The sequence below is a fragment of the Larimichthys crocea genome, chromosome I, assembly GCF_000972845.2.
Source record: "Larimichthys crocea isolate SSNF chromosome I, L_crocea_2.0, whole genome shotgun sequence".
Taxonomy (NCBI): Eukaryota; Metazoa; Chordata; class Actinopteri; family Sciaenidae; genus Larimichthys; species Larimichthys crocea.
Genome location: NC_040011.1, coordinates 42,760,876 through 42,780,046, shown reverse-complemented (window position 1 = coordinate 42,780,046; position 19,171 = coordinate 42,760,876). Strand labels below are relative to the sequence as shown.

General features: G+C 39.9%; 2 protein-coding genes across 2 annotated transcripts; one reads left to right on the top strand and one right to left on the bottom strand.

The window, feature by feature from the left end:
• Positions 1 to 645: 645 nt before the first annotated feature.
• On the bottom strand, positions 646 to 5,347 carry commd5 (COMM domain containing 5). The gene is made up of 7 exons (XM_019255931.2): positions 5,072 to 5,347; positions 4,646 to 4,806; positions 3,561 to 3,589; positions 3,391 to 3,441; positions 3,152 to 3,247; positions 2,998 to 3,073; positions 646 to 1,462 (listed from the first exon to the last, which is right to left on the bottom strand). The coding sequence occupies exons 1-7, from the start codon at positions 5,190 to 5,192 to the stop codon at positions 1,361 to 1,363; spliced, it is 636 nt and encodes a 211-aa protein (XP_019111476.2). The 5' UTR covers positions 5,193 to 5,347; the 3' UTR covers positions 646 to 1,360.
• A 1,412-nt stretch (positions 5,348 to 6,759) lies between these two features.
• LOC104932270 (protein FAM199X) lies at positions 6,760 to 14,955 on the top strand. Its single transcript, XM_019255951.2, has 8 exons — positions 6,760 to 6,889; positions 8,523 to 8,701; positions 9,221 to 9,440; positions 10,985 to 11,143; positions 11,266 to 11,427; positions 12,335 to 12,518; positions 12,619 to 12,722; positions 12,822 to 14,955. Exons 2-8 carry the CDS (start codon positions 8,535 to 8,537, stop codon positions 12,993 to 12,995), a joined length of 1,170 nt encoding a protein of 389 aa, XP_019111496.1. The 5' UTR covers positions 6,760 to 6,889; positions 8,523 to 8,534; the 3' UTR covers positions 12,996 to 14,955.
• Positions 14,956 to 19,171: the final 4,216 nt, after the last annotated feature.

The following is a 19,171-nucleotide window of genomic DNA, read 5'->3' as shown; positions in this document are numbered from 1 at the left end:
GAAACCCATATCTTAATTTAGCATATTGGGGTCATTAGATTTTCAGGTATTTTATTATCATCAAACAGCTACTTCCAATTTTGACCTTTCAGCTATATGAAATGTACCAAAATCAGAGGATTCATCCTCTGTGGACCATGAATGTCTGCACACAATTTTGATGTCAATCCACCTTAAAGTTGGTGAATTGACTTTGCCGACAATGCTATTCATCATGTCATGGCACTAGCATGGAAATGCTGTTTCAAGCTCTATTTTAAGGCACTTCCGAAAACTGATAATCCTGTTCAGATTATATTACCGGTACTTGAGATTTGAATCAATCTAAAACTGAAAATCTGGTGATTCCAGTGCAGTTCTTCCAATGTTAAAAAGTGTTTTACGTGCTGACTGGAGGAAGAATCAAAGATCACAGTTATTGGCTCAACCATAAAACTGTATAATTATACTATATGTGCAGAATTAACCCTGTGTGTTACCTTTTAGCTTTTTGTACAGGCCTTATTTCATTGTAAGCTTCTGAAATGACCTCATATGTCTTTTATTTGTCACCTCTGTTGAGACTATCACAGCAGTTATGGACTCATTTCTGTAGTGTGTTTGTTGTGGTGTTAAAATTGGAACAAATCATTTAATCTTTGCAAATACAGGAACGGACATAATTTATTAGAGAAATGTGTTTCAAGAGTTAAAAGGTCTTGATGTTATTATGGAAAACACTTACAAAATGACAGAAACATCTTCATGTTACACGTTATACAATAGTGCTAGAACACAAAGGACAGTTGAATCTTTTGTACGGGCACCGGTTTGAGTTACATGTATCAAAACATGAGTAGAAAAAAGATAACCTTGTTCATTCTTTGACTTGCACATCGTCATGTTTCAGAAGCTCTTGAACAAAATGTTCCGTCTCGAAGGCAGCAGATAAAGCAGGTAAATTATTTGAGTGCTTGCTTGACTGCATTTGTATTTTGGCACAAAGGAGGCTTTGCAGCCGTGTCCAATCTCCAAACAATCAGTGAATTGAATAATGCTAATATGTACAGTTTACAACACCTCTGATCTTTGTTGTGTTGTGTTTTTGAACATAAGTTTCTGTGACACAGAAAAAATGATAATATCATTTAGCCAGGCAAACTATTCTTATCATTTTGTACTCTGTGAACAGTCAAGCATGTTGGATACCAACAGCATCAAATCATAACATCATTACAGGCAGATTATCATCAACTTTCATAACATCATATTTGAAATTATTAAAAATGAGCTGCGTTTTGTGCAATTTACAAAATTTCACTAAATCTCAAAGACTAAGAATGGAGGACAGCTTGATTGGATAACAGCCCTGTGCCGTCGATCAATCTTGGATTTGGAGGATGCTTCTCTTCTCCAGGTCGTTCATTTCTTTGAGGATCAGAGCCACGTTGTAACGGAGCTCCTGGAATTTTGACACCGGCACCTGAACGCAAAAGTGACAATATTACTCTGATATAAAAACAACTGCATAGCTGCATAGCTGTAACAAGATGGTGGCGTTTAAAAGTAAGTAAGTCGGAGAAAGTCCATTGTTAGAATTTCCGTCTTTGCACTTTGTTCCAGTGCTGGAATTTCTAACTTTCTTTCCATGATTTAATTTTTCCAACACACCTGTCATCTTGCATGTTTAAAAATAGTCCCTGGAAAATGTCTTAAAAGTCTAAAAACACCTTGAATTTGACAGTGTGACCTCAGACAGTCCTTACAGGGTGAAGGGGGCCACTCCTAAAAGACTGTACTCTAAACCGATACACATGTTTGAGCTTTTAATCACAGCTACTATAATTTCTGTGCCTCTCATTCCTGTGGCTCAAGGCTCGGGCTGACTGTGCGTCATCTGTTTGCAACAAGAACAGATACATCTGCTTGGTAATGTGAGGTCAGTCATACTGACCAAACACTGACATAAACGTGGAAACAAAGTAGCTCGGAGCAAAACAGAAAAAAACAATCAGTGGCATTCATGACGGGACTGATACTCAGCTATCTTTCTCCAGTATGACTGACCGCACTGTGGTGGAGTCGTGTCTCCTGTTTGTCACAGTACAGGAGGAGATACTCCTCAATCATCCTCCGGATTCAGAGAGCACATATCAGGTGGTATTAAGGTACGTCCATCAATAGACTCTGCACATCCGATGTTGTTGAAACTAATCTTCCAATTCTGCTGTAATCTGATTACATAACCGGTGCATTAGGTGCACCGACAGCCATGCTGGAAGCCCTCCCTCCTGCTTCTGTCCACATTAGTAGCCTACTTTGAAAACAGCGTCTATCCTGTAAGTATCAGGGCAGGGTATGGAGTGTGGCGCCCCCTGTTGAGTGAAGTGCCTCCCTGACCTATTGAGGATTTGTTTTTTTAGTTTCTCACTTTGTCTGCTCATCCTTCCTGAATCATTCATCAATAATTCCAATCATTTCCTGTAACTGCCTCTTTGTGAGCCGAAGCCTGGGTCTCATCTTCAGTAATCTGAGCCGACAGGTTCGTATAAACAGACAGGAAGACACACAGTCAGATGTTCAGACTGAAAGAGCGCCGTAGATTTGATGTAATTCAAAGACACTGCTGTTATTCTTTTAGACGTATTTGCTGAGAGATAGAAAAGTTCTGAGAAACTGTTGCACTATGTGACTGTAGTTTACAACTGTTACTCAATAATTCCACTGTAATCCTGTTACATAACAACTCAAACAGACCCACTGTCTAATGACCAACTTCCTTCTACCCACAGACTGAAGATAAGCTGGGATACACACACAATACAGTGTAGGGATAGCGATAAATTATCATCTGATCAATGGGATTATTATGCAATATTCTGATAATGAAATTAGAGACAATTTATTACAGAATTTAGGCAAAATAAAATAAAAAGGATTAGACTTGGGTACATATGTTTTACAGAGGAGAATGTTAAACTGGCTGTACAGTCATGAATGCGTTAACTGTTTAAGTACCTCAAAGCGGTGAACGCTCCCATCTGATAGTTTCATCTGCATCAGAACAGAAGGCTGCAGGGCCCGGACTAAAGAGCTGTGGACACAGAGGAGACACAAAAATGAGACTTCTTTAACGTGTCCGGTACATCTCACATCTTTTATTTTGCATTACCTTGTAGAAATTGCAACATCCACTCTCCATTTAAAGTCTTCTACTGTGGGGAGGTGAGGATCATTCTGGGAGGTCGCCGCCTCTATAGCTGCACGACTGCAAATACAGAGAGAGAGAGGTGAGACATGGACAGGTAACCTCAGTCCTATGGTGATGAAAAAAACAATATAAAAAGGATTCACTGTATAGTCACAGTGAAGAGAAGACATCCACACTTGGAGGCTCTAAATTCAACATACCGATTGCCGAAAACCACGCTGGAGAAATCTGTGATGAAGTCTTCAGGTATCCTAAGTGACAAAACATAACAGAAACAACAGAATCAGCATTTGGAGGTGGAAAGTGTGTTGTGTATAAGCAGGAGTGGATAATGCATTAGTACACTGAGGAAGTGATAAACTGATATTACCTCAGTTCTCTGAGATCTTCTTTGAAGGCCTAAACAGAGACAAATGACAAACATACACCTACATGAGTTTACATAATACATAATGCAGAAAAGAGGGCGGTCGTCAGTGGTAGAGTGGGTTGTCCTATAACCTGAAGGTTGGCTGTTTGATCCCTGCTCTCTCACTGACACCTGGTGGGGTGGCAGTCCACCTCCTTGTCACGGCCCTTGAGCAAAAAGCACCGTACCCCCCCACCCCCTCAACATCTGCCGGGCGCTGTGAATTGATGCCCACCGCTCCAGCGAATATGCCATCTGTCTCTATGAGTGTGTGACCCTGTGCATGTGTGTGTGTTCCAACAGGTGGGTTAATGATGTATAGTAGTTTATAATTAATACATTCCCAGTATAGATTTAAACTGGAAAATATCGTGCTTCTTTGTCAGTGTGAGGGATACTCTTTAATATACTGTATAATCAGTATCAGCCCCAAGAATTGACAATTAGTCGGGTTTTGTTGCGTTGTAACAGCAAGAAAAGGACATGTGAAGCCAATAACATTAATAATATTTAGTTCCATGGAGGTATACTGGAATGTATTTTCAGTCTGCTGTGGCTCGGAGGCAGAGCGGGTCGTCCTTGGGCAAGATACTGAACCCCAAATTGCTCCCGAAGGCTGCGCCATCGGTGCGTGAATACGATGAATGATTAACTCCTAAAAGTGATGAGCAGTCGGCACCTTGCATGGCAGCCAATGCCATCAATGTATGAATGTGGGTGAATGGGTGAATGAGATACGTACTGTAAAGCGCTTTGAGTGGTCAGAAGACTAGAAAGGCGCTATCTAAGCACAGTCCATTTACCATTTTACTTATGTTACGTGGTGTTGAGGGGCAACCCTTCCTTCCTTTGACTTTATTTTGTTTAAGTGGACTCATTCCCTCTGGTGGATTCATGACAGTGATGAGGTGCAATTAAAAAAGATGAATTACTGAAGAACTAATGTCACTTATATGTGGGAAAGGCCTCAAAGGCCACAAAGTTACTGACAGGCTGATGTTGTGTTTGATGCCAGCGTGCTCCAACATATAATTCCTATTGTTTACCTCTTGTTTAAGCGACGATGTGGGGATGCGGATGGCCTCAGACAGGACCCTGTACATCCCAGCTACGATGTAAGTGAGCCTCTCCTGGGGGATGGGACTGCTCTCTGCTATGGACTTCAACACCTCTCTGCTGTCCTTCCCCTCCAGGGCGCTGACCACAGCTGGACACACAACAATGCACACATACACATATACACACACACACACACACACACACACACACACACTTCACTTTAATGTCACAGGATGAATCCCATCAGAGCTGGAGGTGTTAAGAAGGCCGCCAATCTGCTGCAGACATCATTTCTTAGTATCCATTGAGCCAGATGCATGCGTAATGCATGCGTAATGCATGCGTAATGCATTAAGTAGTCGTGCAGACAACTGAGCAGGTCCGTGCAAACATTTAAATCTTTAGATCATTACCTTTGAGTATTTTTCTGAACATCTCCTGGTCCACATCCTTCAGATTTTTCGACATGGACTCGATCTCCGGAGGGATCCTGCCTCCCAGAAAGCTGGAGTCCCTTGCGTGGCTTGCAGACATGTCTCACCATGCGCTAATCTGCCGTATGCGCCGATAAAACAGATTTTAAAAGGACTAATTTAAGCACAAGACGCTTGTCTTTTGAAGATAGCTTTCTGTTTATGTGACACAACTTCCTTGCCTTCATATCACGTGACGCTCGTCTCGCTCGGTCACGTAATCCTCAGGTGATGGGGAGTTCGCTTCTTTTTGGGGAGTCAGATCATTTGACTCAGCTTTTGACTTTTGACTTTTTTAGACAATTCTATCTGAAGGAGGACAACAGCACACATGTTTGTGTTTTTATGTCTTAATTAACACAACCAAATACTGTTATTTCTATCAATAACAAAAAAATATTATATTTGTGAGAGACTTTTCATTTTGAATATGACTTTTGGGAGAAAGTGTGCTCATTCATTTGACGTGTAAATATAAATCGCTATTTTATCATATTTGTCTTGAATCCAGCTCCGTTATAGCAGGTAAAGCACATCCTGACAGTTATATATTATATGTTATATATATTACTGTCAGATACCGTTCCCCCTCTGTTCAATATAAAAAGGACGCTCACACATCTTTCAAATTCGCACTGCTGACTTCTTTCCCCACAGCAGATGAGTCCTGTGATTTTCAGGCTGATATCGAACAAGTTCCCAGCTCCATTTTTTTTTTTTTTTTTTAGGAAATTCCTCGTTAAGGATCACCTGATTTTTCAATAAATTTGCTGCCTTTTTAAAGGGTCCCCCATGGTACCTTTTTAAATGTTATTTTAGTAACACATATTGCACATTTCTCCTTTCTTTATTTGCACTAAATCAATACTGCCAATTTATTCTATATACTTTTGTACAATATATTTTATTTACTATTGCTATTTTGATATTTTATTATGTATAGTTTGTTCTTTGTTTTTTTTTATTCTTAAGTCTATAGCCCCTGTGTGTAATGCTGCTGCTGCACTGCAATTTCCCAGCTTGGGATAAATAAAGTATATCTATCTATCTATCTATCTATCTATCTATCTATCTATCTATCTACAATTTGGCATACAGTATTTTACTTTTACATAAATTGATGAAAACTGTATTTTAGCCGGGATATTATTAGATTAGATTAGAGATACTTTATTTATCCCACCAAGGGGAAATTTACTTGTTACAGCAGCAGCGGAAAGTGTAGCATACACTACAGAATTTGAAAAAAGTAGAAAAAGCAAGAAAAACATATCTATAACCTACACAATAAACATGAAAAACAACCAACCTTCAAAACAGACAAGTACTGAGAATAAAGGTGGCATGATATATACAAAGAGTATTGTAATGTAAAGTGACCATAGTGTAAGAAATATTGTGTATATAAATAAATATAAATACAGTGAAAGTGATACAAATATAAATATTGCAAGAGTAATGACCACAATATAAATAATATTACAAAAGTAAGTGACCATGATATAAATAATAACTGCCAGGTATAAATAAAATAAGTTAGTTCTAGGGTTAAGGCGAATTGATTCACTTTCCGAACAACTGAGTGGTTTGTGTGTTCACTTTAAAAAAAAAAAAAAAAGAGCCGGTTCTTTGAAACGACTCGTTCACGAACGACTCACGAGTAGTAGTCTCGCGATGACAGCGTAAGCTCAACGGCAGAAAAAGAAAGGATTTAGCAAATGGAGGTGGCAGAAATGATCGTTTTCTGAACGACAAAAGGTTGGTGTGTTCACGCAGATAGCTACTGAACTACATCTCCGCCGGGTTTATAACTAATTCGGGTTTGTTGCCGTGTGGTAGCGGCTCGTTGGGAGTTTGTTTTGTGGCTTTGTAAACGCTACGTGGACGTTTGTAGCTTTAGCGAGCGGCTAACGGTAACGGCGTTAGCTCGTGTTGTTTTCATCAAGGACGGTAACATGTGACGTTCAGACTGTTTACCTGCTGTTAGTCTGTCTGTTTAAACTGTTTACCTGCTGTTAGTCTGTCTGTTTTATACTAATGTGAGCGTTTCACTATCTTATCAAGAAAAAAACAACAACAGTCAGCTACGTGAGTGACACATAATGTCAACATAACGTCGTTTTTAGGTGAAATTAAACCTTATTAGAGCTTCAGCTACTGCAGACACTAATGTTTACAGCCCGGTGTAAATAAGCTGAAGTAATGTTAAATAAAGGATATAATAAAAATGTTAACCTTACTGCTAACCGGTGTTTGGATGAAGGGAAGTTTGCTTTGTGTTTATATATATAAAATAATAGACATACAGACTTCACTTTGCTCTCACCTGTACATACAGGTGTTTGAAAGACAAGGAACATGACAGGCAGACGCAAAACATAAAAAAACAACTATATACATATTTAAAAGGTGTATTTATTTGCGTTAATATAGATATATATGGACATGTGTATCTGTCTATAGACGTTTAAACTGGGTGAAGGACTGATGATGGTTTAAATATGGTTTCTGTACATGAGGTAGGTGGATATGACAGTTTATACATATCTGTGTGCAACAGACTAATCAGACTAAATTATTAATTGTTTTTGTTACAGCAGCTCCCAAACTGTACGTGAGATAGTAAGTGATAGCAAGAAAACAAAACTTTAACTCTATACACCTATAGGATATCCTATTTTAACACTATATACAGTTAAATAAAACCAGTAACAGTGAACTATACAATATATAAATCTAAAACCTTATAAAGAATTTAGTCTTTGAGAGACTGTACAGAGACTGTTTGACTAAGTGTAAACAGTGAGGATATATAAATAAATAAATAAATGATAATGCACAGGTATTAAAGTTGAATTAAAATTTTAAGTAAATTAAATAAAGTCACTGTAACTTTTTAAAATATAAATATATGTGTAATGGAGTCATGCTGCTGGAGTTACGTGACAAAACATCAACATTTCTGAATGTGAAATTTACCCCAAATTATCAGCAACTGGAAATATGGAAATATTCACAGATCAAGTCAAGTCAACTTTATTGTCAATGCTGCCATATGTACAGGACATACAGAGTTTCTTATCCCGGTGCAAACAGCACTAAACATGAAACATAAAATGTAAGTGAAGATGTGAAAATATAAAATAAAAATATATACAAGCTAAAAGACATCAGAGAATTGAAAAGACAGTGACGAGATATAAATAGTATAAATATGATGATGTCATCATCTAGCTGCATTGATCTGCACGTTTCCTACACTTCGTACACTGAACAAAGCTTATTATATGAAAGATAGATACCATGTGCACTCAGTTCGCCTGTGATCGATTCAAACTACTTTTTGAGTCTGTAACAAAGTGGCACTGTCGTGTTTGTCTTCCTGTGTCAGGTACAGTTGGCCATGTCTGAATCTCTGTACGAGAAGTTTTTGGCCCCGGAGGAGCCTTTCCCTCTCCTCTCCCAAAGAGCCAACCTCAGCGATGTGGGAACCCTGGACGTCAGCGACTTCGGCTGCCAGCTCTCATCTTGTCACAGGACGGATCCTCTACACCGCTTCCACAGTAACAGGCAAGTAGAGAGTGTTAACGCGTGTGTGTTACCTCTCTCTGAGATAATCTCATCTTAAGTTGCCACCAGCTGTTGTAGGATGTGTCATTGCAGCTGTCGGTGGCATTCCCCACATCGTCATTGACAAACGTTGACGTGCTTATCAAGCTGCTGTCCTGGTTGACCGTTGCTTGTATGTTGTATGCAGGCTCGCATGTAAACCAGAAACTCCATATCTCTTGTCACAGCCTGAAAATGTGCACAGCACTGTCACGTAGAACTTAAAAAATGCAAGATAGCAGAAGTTTATTATCTAAATTTGAAGGCTACGTTTGTTCTCACTGACTTCTGCATCTGTATTTTCGTGAATCCCCTTTCAAGGTTAAGGGAACGTTCAGACAGGATCCAGATTGCTCCAGATCCTGTCTGAATGTACCCTAACTTTGTTGGCAGAGAAAGGTTGAATTGTAATGATCTGAACAATTTCCAGAAATTGCTCACAGGATATACTTTGACGTTCATTGTTCTCCCCTCCCCCAGGTGGAACCTAACTTCCTGTGGGACGAGTGTCGCCAGCTCGGAGTGCAGCGAGGAGCTCTTCTCCTCCGTGTCCGTGGGGGATCAGGACGACTGTTACTCCCTCCTGGATGATCAGGAACTAACGTCTCTGGACCTGTTTCCAGAGGGCAGTGTTTGCAGCGATGTCTCCTCCTCCATCAGCACCTATTGGGACTGGTCCGACAGCGAGTTTGAGTGGCAGGTTGGTTTATTGTCTGGCTGGTTACTTTAACTTTAGGTGCTTTAATGAGAACCAAGTCTCAGCTACATTCCCAAGTACCCTGAAAACTCCTTATTGATTTGTCCTGGGGCGACTTTCCCTTTGATGATGCTACATTATGAAACTATATTTTATTTATGTGCGCTCAGTTCAGTTTAGGGCTGCCACAAACGATTATTTTGATAGTTTATTTTTTCGATTAGTCGACTAATCGGATCATACGTAAATTGACTGTAAAACACAGCTTATCGCACCAGCATGCAGCTGATCAGATCACTAGCTTTCAGCTTGAAGTATGAGCTAACTGAAAATAAAAACAGTTAAAATGATAGCTCATTAACCCTAACAGGGCTCTAAATTAACTTTTTTGATCACCAGCCAATGTGGCTGGTAAGTTTCTGAAGTTACCAGCCAATCAGAATTTCCACTAGCCACATTTTTTCTTGTGCAAAAAAGACTGAGCAACTGAATTAATTTGATCATTTTATTAACTAAAGCTTTCAATTAATCTTACAATGAAGTTGGGAACTTAAGTACATAGAAAAATTATCCTAACATTTCATTACTCATTAACCTTTACATACTATTCAGGGTCTAATATGACACATTTTTTATACATAACAATAAAATAAAGCAAAACTAATTAACTACGTAGCATATTTACACATGTAGAAGCATGTTTAGAAGAACATACACCAGGCAAATGTCCAAATCTGAGCAAGTAAACAAAGTCTGGCGGGCTAAGCGCTCGCTTCTGAAATACTCCCGGTGGAGTTTGAAGTCACGTGCAGGACGGACCAAATACGCCACCCTCACGCAACGGACAGAGAAGCCTGTTTGACCAGTGAGAGCACGCGCTGTGCGGGTTCCCATTGAAACCGCGATCACGCAAAGCAAAGTTTAAAAAAAGAAAAAGAAAAAGAATCGTCGGCTACTAAATTAGTTGTCGACAATTTTGTTCGTCGACATAATCGTGACTAATCGTGGCAGCCCTAGTTCAGTTCAGAGTCTTTACTCCATTTCGCTGTTGCACTAGTGTCTCTTTTCCATTCTTGGTGTGTTTCATCGAGGATGGTGACACATGTATTGGTACCTGTTACAAACAGGCTCAGTGGTGAACCACACACCAACATGCAACAGACGAGCGATGCTGTTTTACCCTCTTGCTCTCCGTGAGGTTTCCTGTGATGTAAAGCAGCCGCAGTCTGTCATGTGTGGCATGCAGTCTTATTTTGTTTTTAATGAGACTTCATATTCTGGCTTTTTCTCCTGCTGTTTGTCACTAATGTTATGGAAGACATAAATAACAGGAACTACACAGCAAGCTTTAATTTTGTAGGGGCTGTGCTGTGGTCCTTATTCCTCATGATGTAAAAGTGACAAATATTCTTAGGGGAGTCTCTACATTGAAGATCTGTTAATATCAGTTGTAGTTGCACACACAGAGGATGTGGACGTCACAGTGATCTATAATAATTTGTCCTCCTGCTTCTCTTTGTCTGTCTGTCGCACTGCCGTCCTCCCAGTTGCCAGGAAGTGACATTGCCAGCGGCAGCGATGTCCTCTCTGACATCATCCCGAGCGTGCCAAGTTCACCCTGTCTCTTCTCGAAGAGGAAGCCTAAGCCCCACCCGCATCGTAACCTGGACGAGCTACCATGGAGCGCCATGACCAACGATGAGCAGGTAAATAAAGCCAAGTCCAAAACACCCCGTGAAACTCTTCTTATACACCTTTATTCTTCAGCGAAGGCCGGAAAGAAGGAACAAAACTAAAAGACACTACATGTCTGCGTTTCTCCTCCCAGGTGGAGTACATCGAGTACCTGAGTCGGAAGGTCAGCACAGAGATGGGCCTGAGGGAGCAGCTCGACATCATCAAGATCATCGACCCCTGCGCTCAGATCTCTCCCACCGACAGCGAGTTCATCATCGAGCTCAACTGTCTGACCGACGAGAAACTCAAACAGGTGAGCAGTAACTCTGAAACACACTGCTTCAACAATAAATGTCTGCTTGGGCCTTCAGTGAACAGGCTCTGACAAAAGTGTGAGCAGCCTGACACCAGGTCAGTACAGAGCTGTCCTTGTACATGGAAGTTTGGTTACTGTCTGTGCTGTCAGAGTTTATTTACTAAGTATAATCTTGTAAAATCTGTTGTGATTATATCATCAGATCGTTAATTGTCCAGTATCTTTTGAGGGAAATGGTTAAGAGGAGTTAGCATCAGTGACCAGCCAAATGCTAGTAAAATATTCACGGGGCTGATGGATTTGCTTCACACATCAGCCAAAAAAAGCAGCAATGATCTATTAAGTGGCCGCTGAAACAGTTCCCACGCTTCATGGAAAATCTGGAAAGCTGTTCATGACAAACATGTGGGAAAAGAGAGAAAGTTAAATGTCTTGGAATGTCTTAAAAGTCACTTTAATATTCTCCTATTTCCTTTTGCTGAGAATGAAACGAGAAAATTAAAAGATTTTAAAAAAGTTAAAAAAATAGACAAAATCTCAAAAAGGCGAGTCTCTAAAAGTTTGTTTCGCCTGCAATTCAGACGAGTTTGATATTAATGAACAAGAAGCTGGGGTCAAAACAATAAGAGCCCGACTGGTATGTGTGTCAGACGTCGGCTATAAACTGGCTAATGCCACTTTTTAAAACCGATGACTCATTTTTAAGCACGTAAGATGTTTTAAGCTTCCACTGAAAGAAACGTATTAATGTATGATGCAGTGATGGTCCGTCATACCAACTAGATCATCACTGAAAATGTTCGTCCTTGTCCTAAACTGATACTTCAGCAAACCAGCTTAAGAAAGATGTTAACCCAGAGTTGCACAGCATGAGAAAAGTAATTTACCTGTATGATGTCATCAGGTGCGTAACTACATCAGAGAGCACAGCCCCAGGCAGCGTGCCAGCAGCACCAGAGAGGGCTGGAAGAGGAGCAGCCACAGCAGCGCGAGCACCGGCGGCGTCAGTGGAGCCAGCAGCAGCAACGCCAGCATGGTCAGCTCAGCCAGCTCCTCTACCGGCTCCACTGCCTCCAACTCCATAGCAGGTAAGATGCTGCCTGGTTGGTTTAACAGTTAAGCTGCAGGCAGAAAGACACTTTTATTGTTTCCCTTGTTGTAATACTGTGTATGTTTCCTTTGTTCCAGGTGGGACAGCATCAGCCTGTAGTGGAAGCAGTGTTGCCAACATCAGCAGAGCTCACAGCGATGGCAACCTGTCCAGTGCTGCAGAACGTATACGAGACTCTAAAGTAAGAAAGATGTATTATTGTGCCAGACGAACACCTCGCTCCTCATCCAGGTATCATCTCTAACCCCTCCCGCCCTCTCTCTCTCTTTTCATCTTCCAGAAACGCTCCAAGCAGCGCAAGCTTCAGCAGAAAGCCCTGCGGAAGCGGCAGCTGAAAGAGCAGCGACAGGCCCGCAAGGAGCGACTGAGTGGACTGTTTCTGAACGAGGAGGTGCTGTCGCTGCGGGTGACGGAGGAGGACGACCACAACGACGACCTGGACATACTGATGTGACAGCAGTGAATCACTCAGTGCTCCCTCTACGCCTGCTCTCTCACCACTCGGCCATTAGCATAGAGCTCATAGACCACGCGAGTCCAGATCACTGCATGCGTTCGCTTCAAGTAGGCTAATACGCTCATTTTTTTTTTTTTTTTTTTAAAGACTAGTGTCTGATAGCTCGTAGTAGCCTCAAACATAGCTCGTCATATCGCTTGCTAAAACTAGGGTAGTACCGCTAGTGCTAAAAAAAAAACGCTACAGCAATAATACTGCTAATGCTTTGGTTAGATACGAACCTCAGTCTAGCCTGCTTCGAGCCAGTGCTAATGAATCTAGAACATTGTTATCTCAGCGTAATACAGTTAACACGAGGATTGTTTAGATGCTGTAACAGCGCGTATCCACTTCTACTAATACAGCCACCGCTGGCAGAAGGACAGATCAGGCGGGAGTGGCCGGGTTTGGTCACATTACGCAGATGCTGCTCTGTGGAAGATATAAAATATACAGCCGGGAGTATTCTCTGGAACGTTGACAGTGTTATAGCTGATTTGGTCGTAGATTTCACTGATCTGTCTACACATAAATTCATATTCTGCAGGGCTATATCTGCACCGGCCAAACTGCAGCTCCAGGTTAAACTGCTGCAGGTGATGTTCCAGCACGAAGGCCTACAGTCCCAAAGTACTGGTATCGGGTTAAACATGAGCGCCCTCATGGGGACACGTGAAGAAAACAGTTCCTGTGAATTCTCGAAGCCTAGTTCAGAGTCGAAGAGTCGTTCTCCAAAACTCACAAAACACCTCTGAGATTCAAAAAGGTTCTCGGCGTGGAAGCTGAAGCGACAGGAAGTGAGCTGGTCTGTCTTTCTATCTGCTGAGTGTCGTGGTCTCATTTCACTCTTCAAGGCTTAGGGGGAGCACTGAAACAATGCATGTTTACACACAGAGTCCCTGTGTGGTCCAATAACTAACAACTCTACAGCATTATTGTTTGCATTCACCTGTTTAAAAAATAGCTTATGTGTTGTAAATAAATGATAAATAACAGCATATTTACTGCTTGCTTTAAGGTTTTCCTCGGTGATAAAGGTTTGATATAAAGTTTTTTTTTTTTCCTTCTGTGTATATATATTATGACAAGGTAGTGAACTAATTGCTTATAATAGCTTAAAGATGCTGTCAGTTCGCACTGGTTCTTCGCTATATTTTGAGTCTTATTTTGAAGCATTTAGCTGTTTTGTCACGAGTACTTGAGTTTGGTCGTCGTCTCAGACGTCTTTTTGAATTCTTCGTTTCTCTGCCAGCACTCCTACTGTGTGTTTTTACCTGAGACAGACCTGAATCATTTGCCATCATTTTACTTCTGTTTACATTTTCGGATGAGGTGATAACCATGATACGTTTCAAGGCATTCAAGTGTAGGTAAAGAGGTTTTTACAGGTGTGTGTGTGTGGTGTGTGTCCATGTACTGTATGGCTGGTTTGGCTTTGGCGCTAAACTTGAGCTGGTTTCTTAAGAATGTGCATCTAACATCGGGCCAATAACTTGTAGAAGTGTGTTCATTTTTGCTCAGTTAAGACGTTTATATTGTTGACGAAGCACTAACACCTCAACAGCAGCTTTTTGTGCAGTTGTAGCTACCATGCCGTTATTCATATTTTATATAAGTAACAACCTGAGATGTCGTTCCTTTTTGTGTTTTGTTTTTTTTCCTTCCTTGTATCAGAAACACTTCACCACTGAACCACTGCAGTCATCGGCTTAAAAGCCTGCTGTCATTTCTAATCCCTCGTGTGTACTGAGCTTTGGCTCTCGTCTCTGTCTCATGTATAAAAGTTATTAATTACATCGGTTATGTTAAATGCAGCTTTATGTATTCTGTAGTTATGAATTAGTAAAACTCTATTTTGAAAAATATGATAATTTTGAGAAAAAAACTAAATAAAAATAAGCCATTGTGATGCAACAAAGTTATTTGTGTATATACCATGTAATTGCAGAAAATGAATGATGTTGAACTGATTAAAAATGGTTAAAAAAAGATTTAAGTGCAGACTTTTTGTTGTTCCATAGTGTCATTGGTGAAATTATTATACCCCAGACACCTTTTTGAGGTCATAAGCTAAAATAACAACAAAGTTTTCGCATGTTTTAGTTTATTACAAACTGCTGCGTCCTGCAGTCGTCCCTCATCACTGCATGAAACATTGAACACCAGCGATGATGCCATGTTGGTGCTTCAGGCACTCTTCTGATTCATATTAAACAGTTTTTAATCTTTATTTTGAAATGGCAGCTGAAGAATGAAGTGGGGAGAGAGAGAGGTTGGAGTTGAACCCTTGGCTACTGCAGCAAAGACTAAATCTTCATGCATGGGACACATGCACAGAGGTGAGGTATCACAAACCTTGTCACGTTTACAGGAAAAGGTCACCAGTGCAATTGTTATTTTATTTTAATGTAATGATTTGTGTTGTTTCAGGAAGGTGGTTAACCCTGTGATGATGTCAGACAGTGTTCATACAGTGTTCACAGAAAGTATGGCATCAGGCCTTTTCTGCATGATGTGGTACGTGACAAATTAATTCTTACAAAAGTCATAATTTCTTTAAGGAAGAGGTGTAACAATATTTCTTTCAATATTCAATATTTTCTTTCACATACTATCATATACATATGACCATAAATTACATAGTTAAAAGGCTGTTCTGGATTTGTTTTTTCAGTGGCTTAAATGATACCAGAACAACAATATAAAAATACTAAGTAGAAGTAAAAGTCTTCATATTCAGTATTAGTATTAGTAAGTACAGAAGTACGATCAGCAAAATGTTAAAAATGTATTCTGCAGAAAAATGCAATAGGTAGATGCTGTGATGGAAGATGACTTAAATTGTTGAACATTTTGGATTTGGCAAGCTAGCTGGTTGAGGATAAATGCTATGGCTCTTGTGCCAGGAGATGGAGCCATAACCAATTTATAGAAACCTACCAGAGCAGGAGCGTCCCTCTCTGAAGACCCAGCTCTTCAGAGAGTACCTCCTCTCCAACACTACCAACAACCAAACATGCTAAATTAAGAATCGTCACAGCACTTATTGCTGCACAAACGCTTTGTTATCACACTGTACCTTGATTGTTTCCCTTTTCTGTAAGTCGCTTTGGATAAAAGCATCAGCTAAATGACTAAATGTAATATAAATGTTAATGTATTACCTCTCTTGTTTCAGATATTTCTGATTATCCTGCCTATCCCATTTTGCTTAACCATCTTCAGCAAATTTCTCTTCCTAAGTTCATTGCTCATAAGCTCAGTCTTCAGACTGAAATTTGTGCCAGTGAGTGGAGTTTCAAAAATGTTCTTGGTATTGTCTCTTCTGTTGCTTTCCACAAATAAGCACCTATGTTAAATTTTCCCATACTCCAACAGGTTGGAGTCGAACCCTTGGCTACTGCAGCAAAGACTAAACCTGTGTGTATGGGACACATGCACAAAGGTGAGGTACCACAAACCATGTCACATTTACAAGAAAAGGTCACCAGTGCAATTGTTATTTTATTTAAATGTAATGATTTGTGTTGTTTCAGGGCTTTAATGATACCAGAACAACAATCTAAAAATACTAAGTAGAAGTAAAAGTCTTCATATTCAGTATTATTAAGTACAGAAGTATGATCAGCAAAACGTTAAAAATGCATTCTGTAGAAAAATGCAATAGAATGCAGCCTTGACTAAGAGTGATATTTATGGTTTAAGATGAACAGATTAAAGAACGTGCCTAACCACAGACGATGGCGATGCAAGATGTTGCAGAAACTTCCTTTTCCTGCAACATCTTGCATTGCCAAATTCACACACATCAACACACAAGAAACTGTATAACTTTGAAAAGAAGTGGAGATAACTGTAATGGCCCAAGATTGAAGAAAGAAGAAGAGTGTGTGCCACAGTTTTACAGTCTAATCATAAAAAACTTGATACCAAGAATAAAATGAAATGAAAAGCCTAAGAGATGCATAATTTCCCCTATTCTGTACATGTATCAGATACAATGCAATTGTTTCTGATATGAAAATTAGATTAGATTCAGTCTTATTATCATTAGTGAACTGCTGATTAGCAGAATGCAAATAAGTAGCAAACTGCAATATAACATAACATACGGAATTGCCTTGTTGTAAAAGAAATTTTAATAGAGCAAACTGTTTTTGATTCTCAGAGCAAATAAAAATATTTCTGAGAATATGTCTATGGTTTTTCTCCGAAGTGACTTACAAAAAAGGGGAACAATCAAGGTACAGTGCAGAGAGGAGGGACTTTCTGAAGAACTGGGTCTTCAGGGGGGTTTTGAAGGTAGAGAGGGACGCCCCTGATCTGGTAGGACGTCCCACCAACAGAGAATAACAGACGAGCAAAGTTTGGATTGCCCTGAGTGTACGGGTGACAGAGCCAGGCATCGTTCATTGGTCGTGAGGTAACATATGCCTGTATGAGGACATCCAAGTAGGTAGGTGCAGGTAGCAATTTGAATTTAATATGGGCTGCTACAGGTAGCAAGTGAAGCTCAGTATTTCTGGGCGAATGTGTCCCATAGCTGATCTACGTTCTCATAAGATATGGACAGAGGCATCGAGGGATCTTTAGAAATTATTACAGTTCTGCATGCGTTACCTTTTTCCCATTTACTGTGAGAGCCGTTTGGTTTCATAGTGGAGCAGCATGTCATCTGCTGTAAGATTTCAAATCTCCTCGTCCTCATTTGTGATGGGGCTTCACTTCACAGCCAGAGCCACAGCTATTTGTAATTTCTTGTTAAGGTTTTGTTTGATGAGTGTCTGTGCAGGCTAGAGGACAAAATGACCGACAGAAAGAATGTATCAGAACAGCCCATCATGTATGCGAGATAAAGCAGTTTGTGTGTGTGTGTGTGTGTGTGTGTGTGTGTGTGTGTGTGTGTGTGTGTGTGTGTGTGGTGTCGTGTTGGTGTGTTGTGGTCAGCCTTGTTTCTAACATTATCTTGCCTTGTGTTTTGCTCTATCAGGCACACTAATAATAATGTGGCCCCAATAGTTTGTTAAGCACAAAGTCTGACATACAGATCATATTTGGACATAAATTTCATAAGTCACATGCCTTTCTAAAGACATTATTTCTCAAGAACAAACTGGATTGTATGAGAACAGTGACCTATCTGTCATATAACAATGTACAGCCAAGAAAAATAAAAGTAGGTAAATACAAGAACCTTTTCTTCTTCAAAAAGCATCAAAGTTTACTGTAATAATTCAAAAGATGTAAAGGATTTTAAAAAGTTGAATGAAGTCTGTTGCTGAAAGTATGGAAAAGCAGTGGAACTGGAAAGTGTTGAAGGTTTGTAGAAAGATTTAATGGTTGTGCCATTCATTGTAATGTAAAATTTGAATGTGGAAAAAATATTTTTAAAAGTTTGAATGGAGTAAAATAATAGCCATGTTGTGATATTTGAACTGCCTCTGTAGGAAAAAGTATGTGGGAGTAGTTGGGGGCCAGAAAACCTGGGTGGAAGAAAAATAATAAAGATTTGAAGAACAATAGTGTGGACACTGATTAGGCAGCCACACTAATAATTCAGACACCTGCTGAGCATTGTTCATGCTTTATCAGACAATATTTATTGTGTTTTCTGTCTTAGCAAGCCTGGACTCAAACAGAAAGCAAAAGCAGGAAATGTGGTTTTCTAGTTATATAATCTGATTAGGTTCTTTGTTAAACACACACACACACACACACACACACACACACACACACACACACACACACACACACACACACACACACACACACACAGATTGGGAGCACAGATGTGTATACCTATGTCTTTGTTGTGCCTGTATCATTGTGTTAGTTTTACAGTGATCACAACCGTTAAGTGTTACTGTTTTTTAAAGTAAGCTATTATTTTCCAAAGTTGTGAATATATAAATGATCACCTTATTTTAGATTTCTAAATATTGAGCAACACATTTCAGGTCACATATTACAAAATATTGCCATGTACACAATAATATAGTAAAAAAAGACTGTTCTATATTTGTGTCAGTTCTTTTTTGTAGGTGACAACAAAGATGGGACAACAACAGAGCACTCTTCAGAAGGAAGGCTACACAATTGTAGGTGAAACAAAAAATGGAGTTATAGCCAGAAAA